The following is a 20,617-nucleotide window of genomic DNA, read 5'->3' as shown; positions in this document are numbered from 1 at the left end:
AACCACTAGTTTCAGTCTAGACTTTTACTTAAACCGCCTTATCCTCCTTAATTAATTGATGTACACGAAATACGTCCAAGGACACACATCCACCTCCAAACATGCAACTTTTCCAGCAACCGTCCTCCACGTTTCTAACCACCTTAAGCTCTCGCTTCTTCATCCCTCTTGAAAAAATCACAAAGCGACCTTCCCCAAACCCGCACACCCGCAAATGGGACAATTTTATTACTGCATTTTTGCTCTTATCAACATGTGCGTTGCGGCGATCAGTCTCCCGAGAGTCCACCCCTAATAACGCAAGTTTCGGCACCGCATGTCGCATTAAGGGCGGATTTAGTTAGCGCATTAGTTTTGACCTCCGATCGCAAGTATTTTTGACAACCTGCGATTATGCGCTAATCTCGCCGGACAAAGTAGCTACTCACAGGGGTGCGTCGGGGTGAAGGGGTACTCCAGGGTGGGGAGTCGCGGCTGGGGCGCTCCGGGGTGCAAGGCGGGCGGGCAGTGGTAGCAGAACATGCCTCTGCCTCCCCCACCCGCAATCTGAAACAGAAAAACGAGGAAATGAGAAAGAGGTAAATATTTATTACGAGTAAAAATTGTCAGATCACCATATACCTATACATTATAATTATTACTTTTTAAGAAGAGGTCCAGCAGGTGACACTTGCGGGTGTCTTTCCAAACTCGACCATACTGCTACTTCTACAAGAAATTTCCGAAATCTTTTTCGAGAATCTGGCGGTGTTGTGCCGCAGCTAATATGCATAACTGAAATATCTATATAAACCGGTGCTCGAGCCGGGTTTTTAAATTAGATAAAGCCTACGCTGTCGGTCACATCGGTTAAATTAACAGCGAATTAATTCTGATTAAGTTAACTATATTAAGTAGATACGTGACATCATGAGCGAGACAGTCGTCATACTGGTAATTATACATCGGGTATTGCGCGCTGTCGGGATGGCGCCTAGATGTAGGTAGATATATACAAATAGATGGAGAGAACAGACGTAATATCGATACTTTGTCGAATTAGAGCCACTTTAATTGGGTTTGCTCTACAGAACTAATATTGGAAATGTAGATGCGCATGCAGGACGCGAAATCGCATTTCTCTACAATCCGATCCATTTACGTAATGGGAATTGCTAATTTTTACACGGGGTGCGTTTCGGGGAAGAGTGGTGCTCTTTTGAAGTCCGGGCTGGAAAATCTATACACAGCATTGTTTAGTACTAATAATAGTAATAATAATTTATTTTAATTTTTTTTTAATTTTTCCTAGATTGTCAAAATGAATGTCACATAATGAGGTAACTACACATGATACTAACTGGAGATCTTCTTAAAACGTTAGTTCTGTCAGCAGTGCAGTAAATTAAGCTCCTCCCACCACTCTGACAACAAATGAAAAATTCTTAAGGCTTAATCTTTGGCTTTCTTTTTTACTTAATACATATAGTTTCCTTTAAACAATACGATTATTTAAAAACATGTTTTATTAGATGGTAACTTCTTGTAGAAAAATAAGGATTTGCTCACGACGATTTAAAAAAGTCACATTTGAGATCGGGCGGGTGGGCGGGGCTTATATTTTGCCTTTTTTTCTTAATATACGTTCTTCTTTCAATAACAAACTACTTAAAACACGTTTAAAATGGTAAATTTTTCTAGAGAAATATCGATTCTGAAATTATCTCCTCCCCCAATTCTGGTATCGAATGAAAAATTAATCACAATTGAAATCGGGGTGGGTATAGGTGAGGCTTAACTAGTCTTTGGCTTTCATTTCTTCGATAACTCCAACGGTTTTTCCAGAATCGTCCTTTGAAACTTTCAAAATATGCAAAATACCCCAATTTTCGACCAATTTACAACAAAATGTCCGAAATTTCACTAAATACATTTTCTTGTAGATTTCGGGCCGCAGAAGTCATATCCGCTTTCATTTCTTCGATAACTCCAACGGTTCTTCCAGAATCCTCCATTGAAATATATAAAAATATGCAAAATCTGTCCAATTTTCGACCAATTCTCAACAAAATTTTCGAAATTTCACAAAATACATTTTCTTGTGGATTTCGGGCTGCAGAAGTCATATCCGCTCTCATTTCTTCGATAACTCCAATGGTTCTCCCAGAATCGTCCTTTGAAATATATAAAAATATGCAAAATCCGCCTAATTTTGGACCAATTTTCAACATTATTTTCTAAATTTCACTAAATACATTTTCTCGTAGATTTCGGGCCGCAAAACTCATATCCGCTTTCATTTCTGCGATAACTCCAATGGTTCTCCCAGAATCGTCCTTTGAAATAGATAAAAATATGCAAAATCCGCCCAATTTTCGACCAATTTTCAACAAAATTTTCGAAATTTCACAAAATACATTTTCTTGTAGATTTCGAGCCGCAGAAGTCATATTCGCTTTCATTTCTGGGATAACTCCAATGGTTTTTCCAGAATAGTCCTTTGAATATTTCAAGAATATGCAAAAAACCCCATTTTCGACCAATTTTTAACAAAATTTTCGAAATTTCACTAAATACATTTCCTTGTAGATTTCGGCCCGTTGAAATCATATCCGCTTTCATTTCTTCGATAACTCCAATGGTTTTTCTAAAATCGTCGTTTGAAACTTTCAAACATGCAAAATACCCCAATTTTTGACCAATTTTCAACAAAATTTTCGAAATTACACAAGATACATTTTTTTGTAGATTTCGTGCCGCAGAAGTTATATACGCTTTCATTTCTTCGATAACTCCAATTGTTCTTCCAGAATAATCTTTTGAAATATATAAAAATATGCAAAATCCGCCCAATTTTCGACCAATTTTGAACAAAATTTTTAAAATTTCACTAAATACATTTTTTTGTAGATTTCGGGCTGCAGAAGTTATATTCGCTTTCATTTCTTCGATAACTCCAATGGCTTTTCCAGAATCGTCCTTTGAAACTTTCAAAAATATGCAAAATACCCCAATTTTCGACCAATTTTCAACAAAATTTTCGAAATTTTCGCTAAATACATTTTCTTGTAGATTTCGGGCCGCACAAGTCATATCCGCTTTCATTTCTTCGATTCCTCTAATGGTTTTTCCAGAATCATCTTTTGAAACTTTCAAAAATATGCAAAATCCCCAATTTTCAACCAATTTTCAAAAAAATTTTCGAAATTTCACAAAATACATTTTCTTGTTGATTTCGGGCCGCACAAGTCATATCCGCTTTCATTTCTTCGATTCCTCTAATGGTTTTTCCAGAATCGTCTTTTGAAACTTTCAAAAATATGCAAAATCCCCAATTTTCAACCAATTTTCAAAAAAATTTTCGAAATTTCACAAAATACATTTTCTTGTTGATTTCGGGCCGCAGAAGTCATATCCGCTTTCGTTTCTTCGATAACTCCAATGGTTTTTCCAGAATCGTCTTTTGAATCTTTCAAAAATATTCTAAATTCCCCAATTTTCGACCAATTTTTAACAAAATTTTCGAAATTTCACAAAATACATTTTCTTGTTGATTTCGGGCCGCAGAAGTTATATTCGGTTTCATTTCTTCGATAACTCCAATGGTTTTTCCAAAATCGTCCTTTGAATCTTTCAAAAATATTCAAAATACCCCAATTTTCGACCAATTTTTAAAAAAATTTTCGAAATTTTACTAAATACATTTTCTCGTAGATCTCGGGCCGCAGAAGTCATATCCGCTTTCATTTCTTCGATAACTCCAATGGTTTTTCCAGAATCGTCCTCTGAAACTTTAAAAATATGCAAAATACCCCAATTTTCGACCAATTTTCAACAAAATTTTCGAAATTTCACAAAATAATTTTCTTGTAGATTTCGGGCCGCGGAAGTCATATCCGCTCTTATTTCTTCGATAACTCCAATGGTTCTCCCAGAATCGTCCTTTGAAATATATAAAAATATGCAAAATCCGCCCAATTTTCGACCAATTTTCAACAAAATTTACGAAATTTTACTAAATACATTTTCTTGTACATTTTGGGCCGCAGAAGTCATATTCGCTTTCATTTCTTCGATAACTCCAATGGTTCTTCCAGAATAATCCTTTCAAATGTATAAAAATATGCAAAATCCACTCAATTTTCGACCAATTTTCAACAAAATTTTCGAAATTTCACTAAAAACATTCTCTTGTAGATTTCGGGGCGCAGAAGTCATATCCGCTTTCATTTCTTCGATAACTCCAATGGTTCTTCCAGAATAACCTTTGAAATATATTAAAATATGCAAAATCCGCCCAATTTTCGACCAATTTTCAACAAAATTTTTTAAATTTCACTAAATACATTTTCTTGTAGATTTCGGCCCGCTGAAGTCATATCCGCTTTCATTTCGTCGATAACTCCAATGGTTTTTCTCGGGTTTTTCCAGAATCGTCGTTTGAAACTTTCAAAAATATGCAAAATACCCCAATTTTCGATCAACGTTCAACAAAATTTTCTAAATTTCACTAAATACATTTTCTTGTAGATTTCGGGCCGCAGAAATCATATCCGCTTTCATTTCTAAGATAACTCCAATAGTTTTTCCAAAATCGTCCTTTGAAACTTTCAAAATATGCAAAATACCCCAATTTTCGACCAATTTTCAACAAAATTTTTGAAATTTCACTAAATACATTTTCTTGTAGATTTCGGGCCGCAGATGTCAATCCGAATGTTTCGAAAAATCGGTATAAATTGTACCTACTTGAAGTAATTTGAAAGAACTTTGAGATCTTTCGGTGTACTGCATTTGTAACAATTTAAAAGAATCTCGGGAACTCCTTGTGTTTTGTTTTTGGAGTACTTTGAAAGAAGCTCGGGCACCTCTTGTGTATTGTACTTGAAGTAATTTAAAAGAATCTCGTGGACTCCTTTTGTTTTGTTTTTGAAGTAATTTGAAAGACTCTCAAGAGCCCCCTCTGCGTTTTGTTTTTGAAGTAATTTGAAAGAATCTTGAGGTTTTTATGTATTGTATTCGAAGGTATTTAAAAATATCTCGTTGACCTCTTGTATTTTATTTTTGAACTGGTTTGAAAGAATCTCGTGGACTCTTTTTGTTTGGTTTTTGAAGTAATTTGAAAGAATCTCGGGAGCCTTTTGTGTCTTGTATTTGAAGTAATTTAAAAGAATCTCGTGGACCCTTTTTGTTTGGTTTTTGAAGTAATTTGAAAGAACGTTGAGGTCTTTCGATGTGCTGCATTTGAAGCAATTTAAAAGAATCTCGGGAACTCCTTGTGTTTTGTTTTTGGAGTAATTTGAAAGAATCTCGGGCACCTCTTGTGTACAGTATTTGAAGTAATTTAAAAGAATCTCGTGGACCCCTTTTGTTTTGTTTTTGAAGTAATTTGAAAGAATTTCGGGACCCCTCTGTGTTTTGTTTCTGAAGTAATTTGAAAGAATCTCGGGACTCCTTTGTGGGTCTTATTTTCGAAGTAATTTTAAAGAATCTCGGGAACCTTTTGTGTTTTGTTTTTGAAGTAATTTGAAAGACTCTCGAGAGCCCTCTCTGCGTTTTGTTTTTGAAGTAATTTGAAAGAATCTTGAGGTTTTTATGTGTATTGTATTCTAAGTTATTTAAAAATATCTCGGGGACCTCTTGTGTTTTATTTTTGAAGTGGTTTGAAAGAATCTCGAGGACCTTTTGTGTCTTGTATTTGAAGTATGTGATTTAAAAGAATCTCTTGGACTCTTTTTGTTTGGTTTTTGCAGCAATTTGAACGAACTTTGAGGTCTTTCGATGTACTGGATTTGAAGCAATTTAAAAGAATCTCGGGAGCTCCTTGTGTTTTGTTTTTGGAGTACTTTGAAAGAATCTCGGGCACCTCTTGTGTATTGTCTTTGAAGTAATTTAAAAGAATCTCGTGGACTCCTTTTGTTTTGTTTTTGAAGTAATTTGAAAGAATCTCGGGGACCCAAGAATCAGGGATTATGTTGTAAACACTTTCAAGATCCACGCAGTGACTTTTATAAATCTCCACTGCTGACTTAGGTGGAATGTGAACACCCCCAATGATCAATTGCAAATCATTTAAATTAATGCGGATAAATACGATATCCACCTTGCTACCCAACTTTGCCAACGAAGAACGATATATCTTCTATCGAAATCAAAGCCATATTATTCTTGTATCTAAGACCAGTGGTGAAAACCGCGCTTCGAAATTTCCATAAATAGCTAAGATATTGATTTTTAAAGATACCTAATACAATAATAATAAACCCAGACAATTAGCCAGCCCTCCTCCGCCACCACGATCCATCCATCTCGCCGCCAAATGAAGAAACCCCGATAAATCCGCGTTACTCCGTTAGCGTTAGCAGGTGTCTCCGCCGTTCCCGAAGAGACTCCGTCATTAATATCAATTGAGCGTACGTAATAATGTGCGTTCCTCGAATTAGAGAGGTGATTAGCATATTACGCCGCCCCGTGCAAGCAAACATCATGTACAGTCGAAATTGCATTCCATACGTATGATTAGGGACTAATTCGCTGACGGAGGGGGCCCTCTGTAAGGGATATCCAGTCTAATAGAATTACGAGGAGCCCCCGTGATCAACTTACTGCGCGATACGAGGACCCATTGCGAGACTACTACATAATCCCGACCGACACAGCATCACGATAATCTCATCAATTTTACATTCGCATGTTAATTATTGAGGGTCGGGCGGGGGCGGGACGAGGGGCGGCTGCTGGACAATTATCGTTATTTAATCGGAGGTCTTGGAGGGACGAGGGGGAAGTGGGAGAGAGGCGGGGGAGTAATGGGGTTTGGATGAGTGTTGATGTTTTGGGTCGCTTTGATGGGTTTTGATAGCTTTAACAGGGTAATGTGGTGGTGGGTTTTGGCGGCGGAAGTTAAAAATAATTAAGAAAGTGAAGTACGTAGGTTATTGTTGGATGGGTCGACAAGAGCAACCGTTGATCGCAAAACATAAGCTAATAATAATTTTCTTAATATAGGTATATAAAATTCTTCAGAAGGAAATTTATACTTAAATACATAAACGGGATGATACAAGGAAAATTTTGTGGAGGTGGAACAAAAACAAACGAGAATTTCCACTTCCGCATCTGCCATATTCCAGGAATTAGTTTTACCGGAAATTTAAATTACTCAATTAACGTAAATATTTATAGAAGTCAGCTTCATGTCAAAAAATACTAGTCTAATGACCCACTTTGTTAAAAATATTATAATTGAAAATAAATACATTGTTGAGACTACAATTAAATATCATTAAATAAAAATAAAAAAGAGAACATCAAGACAAGAAAACAGTCAACAATAGAAAAACTAGTAACATATATTTAGTTAAAAGTAATTTTAAATTGTTAAATTTTTCAATTTCCTTAAATTTTTGAACCTGTTTTCCTATTTCTAATAATAATTATTGAGATATCGAGAAGCACGCGCTTATTGACTCACCCTGTATATTCATAACTCCAAAAATATGTCTACACAGTTGGGGAAACGCGTTAAATAAAATAGTACATAATTTATTCAACAAAGAATATTGTAATATCAAAAGAATTCTGCAGAAAAACGTTACTAAAAATACTCAAAATAAAAACAGTGAAGAAAATCGAATTCATCAAAGAAAAGTAGCTCAAATTATCTCGAACAACAAACCATAAAAACTGTGAAATATAAAAAGAAAAATATAATAAAATTAAAATGAAAGAGAAAAACATTATAAAAAAATAAAGAAATGAATATATTATTGAAATAATTTAACTTGAAGTTTGACGTTAATTTGAAATTATTTGACAGAATAAAGAAAAGTCCAGCTAAGATTAGAGTCGAATCCAAACGTGCAACTAAAGAACTAAAGAAAATGTTTGAAAAACTTTAATGATTAATAATTGTAATAGTACTTATCAAAATATACAGGGTGTTTGCTAAACATGCGCCACAAATTCAATGGGTTATTGCTTGGATTATTTTAAGACTTTTTTGTTCTTGCATGATCGATTTCTCATTAATTATTATTTAAAAGTAGAAGAGAAAGTCAAAGACCAAAGTTGAACGTTTTTTAAGGACTATACTTTGAAATTATTTTTAACTATACAAAGTATTCTGTTGCTAAGGTATAACACACAACTTAGGTTTTTTTTTATGAAACACCCTATATATTTTTACATATTCTGATTGACTCTTCTTAGTATTGGCAACCACAATTTAGTTTTGAAATTCGGATTTTCACATAAATAAAGGAACTTTACAATTTTCAAATATCGATATTTTAATTTTTTCAAATGGAACAGTCTGTATTTTATTACTCAATTTTTTGTCCTCATTTTTCTAATATATCGATGTGTCTTAAAAAGGAAAAAATGAAGTAACTATCAACTTTATGTATAGAAAACACTCAGCAAAAAACAAAAAAGAACAAAAAGTAGAATAAGATGCAGCAATAAAATATAGGGTTTTCTATTTAAAAAAACTGAAATATCGAAATTTGAAAACTGTATTATTTAAAAAAAAATTATAAACACTTTATATATGTATATTTAGCCTCATTTATACCACAATAGAGCGCGTATGGCACAGATTTTAAAAATAACCCTACTGCGATTTTTTTGTAAATTTTCCATTAGTAAAAAATTTCAAGAAAATTGGAATAACGTGGCAACGTCGAACCAGATTTTAAAAAATAAACTGCGGGTATGTACAGATATACCGAGTGTCTGGAAAATGGCAGATTAACTCTTCAGTACGTTATGTACGGGGGTTTCGGAAACCCCAAAAAATTAATAAAAAAAATCCTTTATGGTATAGATTACGAAAAAATTGGCAACACTGCACACACCTAATGCGTGAATACCTCCAGTTTACTTTCTGGTTTCTTAGTAAAATAATACATTCATAAATTATAAACAAAAACAAAACTAATAAAAGAAAAATCCATTAAAGCCTAACCAACTAAAAACTAAAGAAGATATTCAAAATTCCTGCTTAGCGCATAAAAGTAACATCGTAATATTTCCAAATTTTGATCATTTTTTTGTAAAAGTTAGTCAAGATAAAACTGATTTTGGCAGATGACATATCCTGTAAGAAAAGAAAGGGTGGGTGGGCGGGGCTACTACCTGGTAAGATAAGATTGATTTTGGCAAATGAGATACCCTCGAAGAAAAGAGGGGGAGGGGGGCTAGTAGTTACTAAGATAAAACTGGGTTTGGCATATCACATACCCACGAAGGAAAGAAAGGGTGGGTGGGCGGGGCTAGTATCTGCTAAGATAAGAGTGATTTTGGCATATCACATACCCACGAAGGAAAGAAAGGGTGGGTGGGCGGGGCTAGTACCTGATAAAGATAAGAGTGATTTTGGCAAATGAGATACTCTTGAAGAAAAGAGAGGGCGAGTGAAATTTAATTAAATTATTATAAGAAAAGACACTAGAGGCCAGAAAGCACTTGCAAACTGTTTCCAAACAAAAATACTTAGAACCTCAAGATTGTTTTAAATTTTTCAAAAAAAAACGGAATCCCAAAATTAATTTAAAAACAGGTCAGAATTTTCCAAAAATAATGAACACCAAAGTCCTCCAAAATTGTTTTAAATAATTTACAAAAAAAATCTACCTGGGCCCCCAAAATAATACACCAAAGATACCCAAGAGTCCCCCGCATTAAAAAAATGGAAACACTGCGGCACTCAACACAAAACACCAAGGGAGGGATTTTGTTTCTATAACGATAAAATATCGGTACTGATAAAATGTGGTCGTCTTTTTCTTTCACATTTGAAATTTATATTTTCGTCCTTGTCATTTATCGTTTCGTATCGTAGTAATATATTAATATAACTAAAGCACAAACAATTTTAGGATACATTTTTTGACAAAACTTATTTAAAAAAGTTTTTTTGAGCTACGTCGTCAACTTTCTGAGAGATGAATATATAAAATTTAGTTAATGTCGTATAACCACTAAATTAATGTTAGTTGTAATTAACAAAAATTTTAAAAATCCAGTTCTGGCATTTTTAAATTACATATTTTAATTTAATTTAAGTATAAATTAATTTTATTTTTGTATTTTACGGTATAATTTTAATATTTTACCAATCTAAGTATTCTTACTGAACACTTGTTTGTTGAAATCACTGCTTTTTTATCTCAGAGAGGTAAATATACAGGATGCGTCACATCTTATTAGCCTCTTCTTAGTCTTTATAAACATTTTTGAAATTCTGTTGCCACATTATTCCAATTGTTTAAAATTTTCTAGAGGTATTTACAAAAATAAATTTTACAATTTTCAAATGTAGATATTTAAATTCTTTCAAATAGACCATCCTGAATTTTATTACTGTATCGCACCATATTTTTTAATCCTTTTCTTCCAATATGTCGACATGGCTCTTAAAAAAAAATAAAAAACCTCAGTAGCTATCAAGTTTAAATATAGTAAATACTTAACAAAAAAAAGAACAAAAACAGAATAAGATCGATATTTGAACATTGTAATAATTTAAATTCTTTTGTAAACACTCTGTATACATTAAAATCCAATTTTATTAAAACTACAATAAAGCGGGTATAGAATAGAATTTTTGTGTTCCATAGACTTTGAAACACCAAAAAAAAATCTAAATTAAACTTAACCTCTATATAAAATATCGAAACTAAAAACAAAAACTGACAAAAAACAAGTACACAGTAAATTAAGAATATACAGAGTCAGTCAATAAGCGTGCGTTCCTCGATATCTCATATATTATTACATATTAAACGCAAAAAATGGACCAGTTTTAAGATTTTTTTTTACTTGCTGCTTAAAATAAAATTATTCTCATCTTGAAAATTAGCTTCTTCGCGGGCTTTACAAGAAGATTTTGTTTTGAAATACCAATGCGATGTTGCCAAGTTGTTCTAATTTTCTAAACTTTTTTAAGATCGCATGGATTTGCCACAAAGTCGCAATAGAATTATCCTCTGCGTCGTACTATGTATGTACTAATAAAAGTGAGATATAGTATACAGAGGGCTTATAAAAAAAAAATATATAATTTTCAAATATTCATGTCAGTTTTTCCATATTTTATTAAAGCATCATACTCCATTATATATATATATTCTTGGGTTTTTTGTCTGAATATTGGCAATTATGTTTTCATTTTTATAGAAATTGACGTATCTTCATTAAAAAGCTCGTCGAGAAAACGATTAGAGTAATTATTTTTACAGTATGTTTTACATATGTAACTTACGTGATGTACAGGGTGAGTATTATAATAACGGAACCCTGACCAATTTTGAATGCAACATAACCAGTCTTGGGAACAGATACTTTTAAAAATATCTAGATGCAGATATAGATATATGGAAGATAAAAGTATCTAGATACAGATTGTGTTCGATTTTTTCGAAGTGTATCTAGATAGCAGATACAAAAAACATATACTTTTCGAAGCGTTGGCGAATAAAATAACTGAAAACATGTTTATGTATTTTTTTATATATTGTTTAATGAATTTTTTTAAATTAACAACATTTCGAACGTATTGTCACCTAAATTATTTCTTCTTGGTGTCAGAATTTGGTTTCCGCTACTAAACACCCGTTCCACAGGTGCAGAAGAAGGGATTGTGGTATTAAATTTAAAAAATAAACATTTTACTGTAGCATAATTATTCAAAACTGAAAAATCTTTTCTTTTTTCCTGCAAATAGGCCATCGCTTCGCTGCTTGATGTGTCGCAAATTGTGCAACATTTATTACGTACACTTAAAAAGATTTTTTTTTGTTTTTATTCCCATATTACAGTGTCCAAATTGTGTTTGAGTATATCTAATAATCATCTCCAGCATTAAAATTAATATTTCAAAAGAATACGGGAAATGATTATTCTGTGCTGAAGATCTGTTGTCGGCAACCTGTCATAAATTATTATTGTTCAATATGGGCTTACGATGTTTTTATGACCATGTCCGGTAATCGTCTATCCCGGTGCGGCAGGTATACACATTTTAGGAAGAATTGCTGGTTCCGTTTCAGGCAAAATAAGTACAATTTCTTAGAAAGGTATTTAAACCTCTTATAGGATCAAAGGCTGCCTGGCAGGCCGGAATCACCAGAGTGCAACTTTAAATTTTCAGATTTTTGTTGAAACTCATTTTATTTTAATCTCGTGTCACGATTTCTGAGAATATATCACGATAAATTATTCTACCGAGGGTTGTAAAAATATTAATTTTATTGTCCAAGATTTACACTTAAATATAATCGGCACATTCTAGGGCAAAACGGACCTGCCAAGCCCGCCTCGCGTTATGTCCAACAATGAAAAAGTGAAGAAATGACACATGTGGCAACAGGAAAAGATGCTACATTTGTATGAAAAATAAAAGATTTAAACAGTAACAAATATGCGATTTATGCGAGAGAAATGTATGTATTGAACATTCGATTAGTCGATTACAGAACTAATTTGTGCTAATTGAAAAAATTAATCATTATGTAACACCTAATTATTATTTTCTAAAAATAATAACATACCTTAAACAAATATTTTTACTATTAAAATTACTCCTATTTAATAACACAAATACAAGCAGCGGGCCTACCGGACCCGGGTTGCTCAGGTACACAGATAAAATGCATTGCCCCGACAAGCTTAAAAGGTTTATGTGACCAAAATCACCAACATGAACTATCAAAAATTACTACTAGTATAACTCAACTAATAACTACTGAAAAAAAAGTGAAATAAAAAAATGTATCTGTATCTGCGCCATTAATTTTGTATCTAGATACAGATATTTTGGGCTTAAATTCGATTTTATCTAGATACAGATACTAGATACCCAAAAATATATCTAGATACTTTATTTAGATGCAAGTATCTAGATACTGCCCAACACTGTAGGTAACTATGTTTGTGCATTTTAGAAAAATAAAATATAAAATAATAATAATAATAATAATAATAAAAATAAAATGTGTTACATATGAGATATGTATTTTGTGTTGCATTGAAATTTGGTTTGGGTCCCGTTCTTATTATAATACTCACCCTATATAATTTTGGCCCAATCAAAAAACAGAAAAACAAAAAAGACAGCAAAGGATAGCGACGTATGTAAAACAAAAACATCTACATGTTCCGTATTTTTATCGGAATAAGTGTTTACTTTTTTAGTGTGGTCCTCATCCCCATTTATTTTAGGTCACGTCCTCCCACCATCGTTCCCAAAGCCGGCGCTGCTCATCTCTTGGTCCAGATAACTGTTTTGCAGCGTTTAGTTTATTAACCCTATTACAACAATTAGGTTTGTACATATGACATATCGCTAATAAGAACATCCTGCCTGGTGTAAATGAAGTGCAAACTCAATTGCGAAGCGTCACAAAGATTTGCCCGCTAATCCGGCCCTGCGTAGGCCGAAAATCGGCGCGAATCAATCAATTCTCAATCCTTAAATCACAAGTTTAATAAAATCAAGCCCGTCATTCGTTTTGATCGTTGTTGTTATTAGAGTCACTAATAGAAATCATGAAAACAATCAACTCTTTATATTGCTTTATTGGACAGATGATGGATCTCGCTACTTAGCGCTGCTTATACTCGGCTCCCACGTATCATCGAAAAAAGCGCCAAGAAACGACGATAAAGTCAAAAACGCAGCGAGAATTCGAGAACATCTGCACTTATTAGGTACAATTTAATAAAATGTAGCGCGCTGCTTAATGAGACGAATTAACTCAATTAACAGCACTTTATACACTGGTGCTCATTTTAATTTTTCTGTGTGTTTTTTTGTTGGAATTAAGTGGTTTAATGGCGGAGGATTGTTGGTGCGGAGTGTAAGGCGACTCGTTCGTAATTCGATTATTCGATTGACGAAAATAACATTTAAATTAGTGTGTCAAATATTAATATCGTGATGATTTGATAAAGACATATCGCTTCTTATTTATAAATTTAATAAGGCCCGTATGGTCGGTCATTAGAATTTACGGACGCTTAATGGAGAGATATCGGGTCCTCGGACGGTCAGACCATTGATTCTTTAATATGGAGGGGTTTTAGTAACGAAGTTATGATCGGAAGGTAAAGAGCGAGGAGGATTTTTGTTTCTGGAAGGTTTACCTAGATAAACTTGAACGACTCTCCGTTTATACAGTGAAAATTGTAGTTTTTGGAGAAGCAACAAATTAAAATTTAGTGTTTTTCGAAAACATTTAACAATTATCATTTTTCACTTCACTTCAAAGTCGGATTTTATTTAAATTTTTTGTTTAATTAAATTTAAATCCCTCCAAACATTTAATGACGTCATTCCAAAAATTTGCTAAAAAAATCGAATTTTAACACGAATAGGAGCGGCATCATATGATATTTATGCCAAATTGTGTAAAATTCACATATCAACTTTTCTCGATATTTTATTAGACTGATGATAATTTCTGAAACTAGAGGATTGATTCCTGTGAAATTTTACAATGTTATAGGAAGATCGTGTAGATGATAAAACGCTAACAAAAATTTTTCTGATCATCCCCAGCACCAGCTCAAAAATTTGCATGGCAAATGCTATTTAAGTTTTATAAAACAAGATATACCTGTACTTATGGTTTATGAATCCACCTTGATATTTTTAATTATTTTAATTTTTATTGTTTAATCGTTAAGAGTAAAGTTTACTATGGGTTATCATAAAAAACTAAAATTAGCAAAATTCAATTTCGACTGTGTTTCAAGGGTCGGGGAAGTTCTGTCTGAATAACTTGTAACTATTTTTTTTATTAGAGATGTATCATTTTGCATCATACTGTAGAATTTTAGTAAAATTTTTACATTTATTGAAGCATATATTTATTATGCTGAACTCCTGCGACAAACAGGTGACATCGAAAAATATCAAGGTAATATAGCAAAAGTTAACTTAAAAATCAGCTAATAATAATGGATTTCAACAGCTTTTTATAACATCCTTAAAGTAAAAAAAAATACGAAACTGTTACGTATAATAAATATATTGCGTTAGAAAATACACCTAATAGAATATGAAAAAAAAAGACTCGAAAAATGTGGCAAAAAAATTCATCATTCGTTTACTATTGACCAAATAAAACAACAAAAAAATTATTTTAAAAAGCGACTTATGACCTATTTAAAATTTGTGAGAAAGTTACCGTTAAAATTTGTTGAATTTTATAGAAAATCGAAATTTTATAAAGCTTTTTGTTCTTTTTTTGATTTATTAATAACTTCTAGAATATTAAAATTTAGGTCAGATTTATTCCGCAGTGTGCTCACCTAATGTACTATTTTTCACGGAAAAAATATACAGTGTGATGAAAAAATTACGGATAAGTTTGATGGCACGTTGTTAAAAAGGTTCTAAGAAACTCGAAGGAAATAGTAAAAAAGTTAACTTCATAATTCTGATGTTTTAATGTGAATTTAATCGACAGTCAAAAATATAGATAAAAATTGTCAAAAATGACATTTGTCAACAGTAAAAAATGACGTCGTGGATAGTATTCTGGCAAATTATTATTAAATAATAATAACTAATTCTATTATATATACAGATCATTAAAATAAATCAAAATTACCAAGTTGATTCTTCAACTTTGAAGTTTGATATTTTCGAAAGTTTGGTCTAGGGATTTTTTAAACCATTTTTTTCGAGCTCGACAGAGCCTTTTTAACAACGTAACACCGAGCTTATCCGTCATTTTTTGATCACCCTGTATATTAATAGTTGAAGTAAAATTGCGTAAATCTTTGTTTAATAGAATTATCTGAGTTGCAATTATTTTGATTTAAATCTATCAAATAGTAAACGATTTGGAAATTTTTAGCTTTTTTTTTCGAAATTTTGACTTAAATTTTGTTAATCGCTAATGTTGCGAAATTTTGGTTTAATGTATAAGCTAGCCTTACGAAAATTGCTACAAAATCTGAAATGAGATTTTTTCAGTATTTTTTTTGGCTTAGAGAAAACCATTACCGATACATTAAATTTAGGAATCATTTTAAATTTTAACATTTTGATTTTGTTTTTATTATTTAAATTATCTGAAAACTTTTTACTGTAAGTAAAGTGTCATCATTATCATTTTTAACACCAAAAAAAAAAACAATTTAGACTTTCAAGACAGTTGTGCATAAATTTTTGGAGTAGATTTCTAATCATAATAATTTTAATTTGTAATAAAAATATCTTGCTTTAGGACTAACTAAAATAATAAAATTGAAATACACGGAAGGCTTAGAAAAAATACGTTGTAAGATAAATTAATTAAAAATGTAAACCGTCAAATTTTTCGAAAATATTAAAATAATACATAACCCTATTTTTTTTTAATTTACCAAAATGTTCTGTGTCTATTTTCACAACGTAACACCGAGCTTATCCGTAATTTTTTGATCACCCTGTATATTAATAGTTGAAGTAAAATTGCGTAAATCTTTTTTTAATAGAATTATCTGAGTTACAATTATTCTGATTTTTTAAATCTATCAAATAGTAAACGATTTGGAAATTTTTAGCTTTTTTTTCGAAATTTTGACTTAAATTTTGTTAATCGCTAATGTTGCGAAATTTTGGTTTAATGTATAAGCTAGCCTTACGAAAATTGCTACAAAATCTGCAATGAGATTTTTTCAGTATTTTTTTTTTGGCTTAGAGAAAACCATTACCGATACATTAAATTTAGGAATCATTTTAAATTTTAACATTTTGATTTTGTTTTTATTATTTAAATTATCTGAAAACTTTTTACTGTAAGTAAAGTGTCATCATTATCATTTTTAACACCAAAAAAAAACAATTTAGACTTTCAAGACAGTTGTGCATAAATTTTTGGAGTAGATTTCTAATTATAATAATTTTAATTTGTAAAAAAATATCTTGTTTTAGGACTAACTAAAATAATAAAATTGAAATACACGGAAGGCTTAGAAAAAATACGTTGTAAGATAAATTAATTAAAAAAGTAAACCGTCAAATTTTTCGAAAATATTAAAATAATACATAACCCTATTTTTTTTAAATTTACAAAAATGTTCTGTGTCTATTTTCACAACGTAACACCGAGCTTATCCGTAATTTTTTGATCACCCTGTATATTAATAGTTGAAGTAAAATTGCGTAAATCTTTTTTTAATAGAATTATCTGAGTTACAATTATTTTGATTTTTTAAATCTATCAAATAGTAAACGATTTGGAAATTTTTAGCTTTTTTTTCGAAATTTTGACTTAAATTTTGTTAATCGCTAATGTTGCGAAATTTTGGTTTAATGTATAAGCTAGCCTTACGAAAATTGCTACAAAATCTGAAATGAGATTTTTTCAGTATTTTTTTTGGCTTATAGAAAACCATTACCGATACATTAAATTTAGGAATCATTTTAAATTTTAACATTTTGATTTTGTTTTTATTATTTAAATTATCTGAAAACTTTTTACTGTAAGTAAAGTGTCATCATTATCATTTTTAACACCAAAAAAAAAAAAACAATTTAGACTTTCAAGACAGTTGTGCATAAATTTTTGGAGTAGATTTCCAATTATAATAATTTTAATTTGTAAAAAAATATCTTGTTTTAGGACTAACTAAAATAATAAAATTGAAATACACGGAAGGCTTAGAAAAAATACGTTGTAAGATAAATTAATTAAAAATGTAAACCGTCAAATTTTTCGAAAATATTAAAATAATACATAACCCTATTTTTTTTAAATTTACAAAAATGTTCTGTGTCTATTTTCACAAATTCTGTCTCCTTTCTTCTCATTTAAGGTTAAAATTTCGTCAACATTTTACAAAAAATATATAAATAAAATAATAAGCAGTTTCCAATTAAAATAAGGTTTAGAATTTATATCAAAACTGAAAACTGAAAAAAAAAGGCTTAAGGTTATTTCGACATAATTTTCCTCGCCTCTGAAATACCTACAATCCAACAAATTTCGCCTCTTTGAAAAATTGTAAAATTTTATTTTGCGATATTTTATTTTTTGTGAATCTTCTATAAATAAAAAAATATAGATAATACAAGCCGAAATTTGGACAGAGAGGGGAAAAACTTAAGGCGCATTCATAAACCACCAATTTAAATAGGGAGCATTTACTAAGAAAATTTTAGGCCGACGTCATAAAATTGTTAGTTGGGATAATTAGACAAATTTTGGTTGGCGTTTTACCACGTACACGATATTCCTATTAATATGACTATAAAATCTGACTATCGGCCTAGTAGTTTTGGAGATTTTCTATCTAATAAAAATCAACACAAACCACAGACAGACGGAAAGGTGAAACCATGAAAACATGAAAGTGGCCATTCACCGGATTATGAATAACCATTTATTACTGAACATTATTTTTATGACTTTGGATAGTAAATTTTGTAAAAAAAAATAGAAATAGAATTTTAGTAATAACACTTTTAAAAATGTTACGTGATATTAAAAAAAAATAAGTGTTATTAGTCTACTATAATACAAAATTTTAGTAATGAGACTATGATTTCATCACATTGGAGTTAGCTAAAAAAAGAATATGTATATAAAAATAATATAAAATATTCTAAGGTCCTTTTTAGTGGAATTTAGTTTAAATATGCCTGGTTCTATCCGCGATTTTAGAAAATTTACAAAAAAAAAATAAGTTTTAAAATGAACCATTGTCATTATTTAATAATTTAATAATAAACTTAAATAAAATAATTTGTTATATTTTACAACGCTATTTTTTACTTTCTTCATAAGCTCAGGCGACACAGAAAAAAATATATTGAAACTAAAAAATTTACAGCATCATTAAAAAAATATTGAAGAAAATTTCAATAACAAAGAAAAATTTTAAATAACAATTTATTAAATTTTTTTAATTACAATTTTTGACGGTGTTTTCTCTTATAGGTTCTAAAAACAGTGGAATAGAACGATTAAAAACAAGAATTTAAATTTGGTTCTGATTAAAAAAACTAAGTAATGCAGCGACATCGTAGAAAATATTCTCTAAACATATTAACATATTTAAATTTGAAGACATTGTTTTGACATTAAGTGGCGAAAAACACATAAAGAACGTTTTTTTTTATTATCCAAAATCAAAAAGGAAAAAATATACACATACCGAGAAAGCACAAAAAATGCTGTCAAAGACAGCCATGAAATTTTGAAAATTTGTCTTTGATCGTTGCATTTTCAACTCAAAGTTGACCATAATCTGACAAGACGAATTTCTTACTCTCTGTGTATAAGGTTTTTGCAGGAATTTTAGAAGCGTGTCATGCATCATGCAACACTCTAAACCGTCAAAACTTTGACAGTTTTCTCGAACTGTCAATCCAGCGACTATTGTTTGAAAATTTTCTTTTTTTTTTGGACATTACCTTGTGACTGTCGCCGAAAATCGTGATGCCGAATCCGGGGCGTCTGCCCCCCTTACGCGGAAAACCCTGCCGGCAACGCCACTGTCACACTACCCGACCCTTCGCGCCATCACAACCCAACCAACAAAAATAAATCCGGAAGGAGTCCGCTCCGGAGCGTCTCGTCAGCGCGGCAACGGCAACCGGATCGGAGCAAATGACAGATCAACACGAGACACTGACGTTGCTAGGGGAGGTCCAGATGCTGCGAGTAGCGGCGCGAGTGCGCAGTCGGCGGGGGCGGGGCTTGCGAGAAGGATTCCTGCTGAATCCTGCTGAAGGACGAGGACGGAGGCGCGCTCCGGCACACCGGATCCGGCTAATAGTGGGGATACCGATACAGTTTATGGCTAAACACTAAACACTTTTTTTACGAGCAGATTAAAGCGAGAGGGCTTTAATGGATTTGTTTTGTTATAAGCAAGATGGATGATGGGGTCTTTGTGCCGTGATATATTTGCTTGCGCCATTGGACGGCGACGCGGAGGTTCCGGGTCCTTTTCATTTGTCGGTATCGTCGCGGGATGCTCGGGAGATGGGTTCGGGCTTATTTATTATTTAGAGGTAATTAGAGGAGGATTGGTGGCGGTTTTTTCGGGATCGATGGATTGGTGCGGAACGCGTGTAAATGGAACGAAAGTGGAGGACAAATGAGGTTTGGATGGCAAGTGGCGCGGTTAGCGACTGGACAAATCGCATCACGAAAATCGGGATAATGAAAGGAAATGATAAAGTTAAAAACGCGACAGGAGGAGGGGCGGGGGAGGAAGAAGTTTCCAGTTTACGGCGGCTTATAAAAACCGATAAGTGGCATTTTGACAACAACGTCTTATTTAGAAACTTATATTTAACAAAGAAACTATTTTTTTTCCTAGAAGAGTGAAAACCGAACTTTGCATAATAGTACACACAAAAGTATTACCCTCCTTGGTGACGTCATACAAAAAGAGTGGATCTTCACAAAAAGATCTGGAGCTTTATTTAAAGCAAAAAAGGAACATCTAGAATTCTAGGCCTTATGATCTATAAAGGTAATGAGTTATCTAATCCACCTGAAATTGTTGACGCTTTTACAGACTTCTTCAATAGTGTGTTTATTGCTTCTAACCCTATGGACTACTCTCAGCTCATTTTTAACACTATTGATTTCATCTAGTCAGCAAGGTTTTGTGCAGAAAAATCAAT

The 20,617-nt window shown here is 32.0% G+C and overlaps 1 protein-coding gene across 1 annotated transcript in view; it reads right to left on the bottom strand.

Moving 5' to 3' along the window:
* The window catches only part of LOC135123342 (dorsal root ganglia homeobox protein), a 146,114-nt gene extending 126,553 nt beyond the window's left edge, over window positions 1-19,561 (bottom strand). Inside the window, exons 1-2 of the mRNA XM_064047902.1 lie at window positions 19,394-19,561; window positions 429-546 (exon numbers count right to left, since the gene is read on the bottom strand). Coding sequence (XP_063903972.1) covers window positions 429-522 — 94 coding nt within the window. The 5' untranslated portion in view covers window positions 523-546; window positions 19,394-19,561. The remainder of the gene's footprint in view (window positions 1-428; window positions 547-19,393) is intronic.
* Window positions 19,562-20,617: the final 1,056 nt, after the last annotated feature.

The sequence above is a fragment of the Zophobas morio genome, unplaced genomic scaffold, assembly GCF_036711695.1.
Source record: "Zophobas morio isolate AGI-343-1 ecotype UQ-CSIRO unplaced genomic scaffold, CSIRO_AGI_Zmor_V1 ptg000006l, whole genome shotgun sequence".
Lineage (NCBI taxonomy): Eukaryota > Metazoa > Arthropoda > Insecta > Coleoptera > Tenebrionidae > Zophobas > Zophobas morio.
This window is presented reverse-complemented; position numbering and strand designations above follow the sequence as displayed.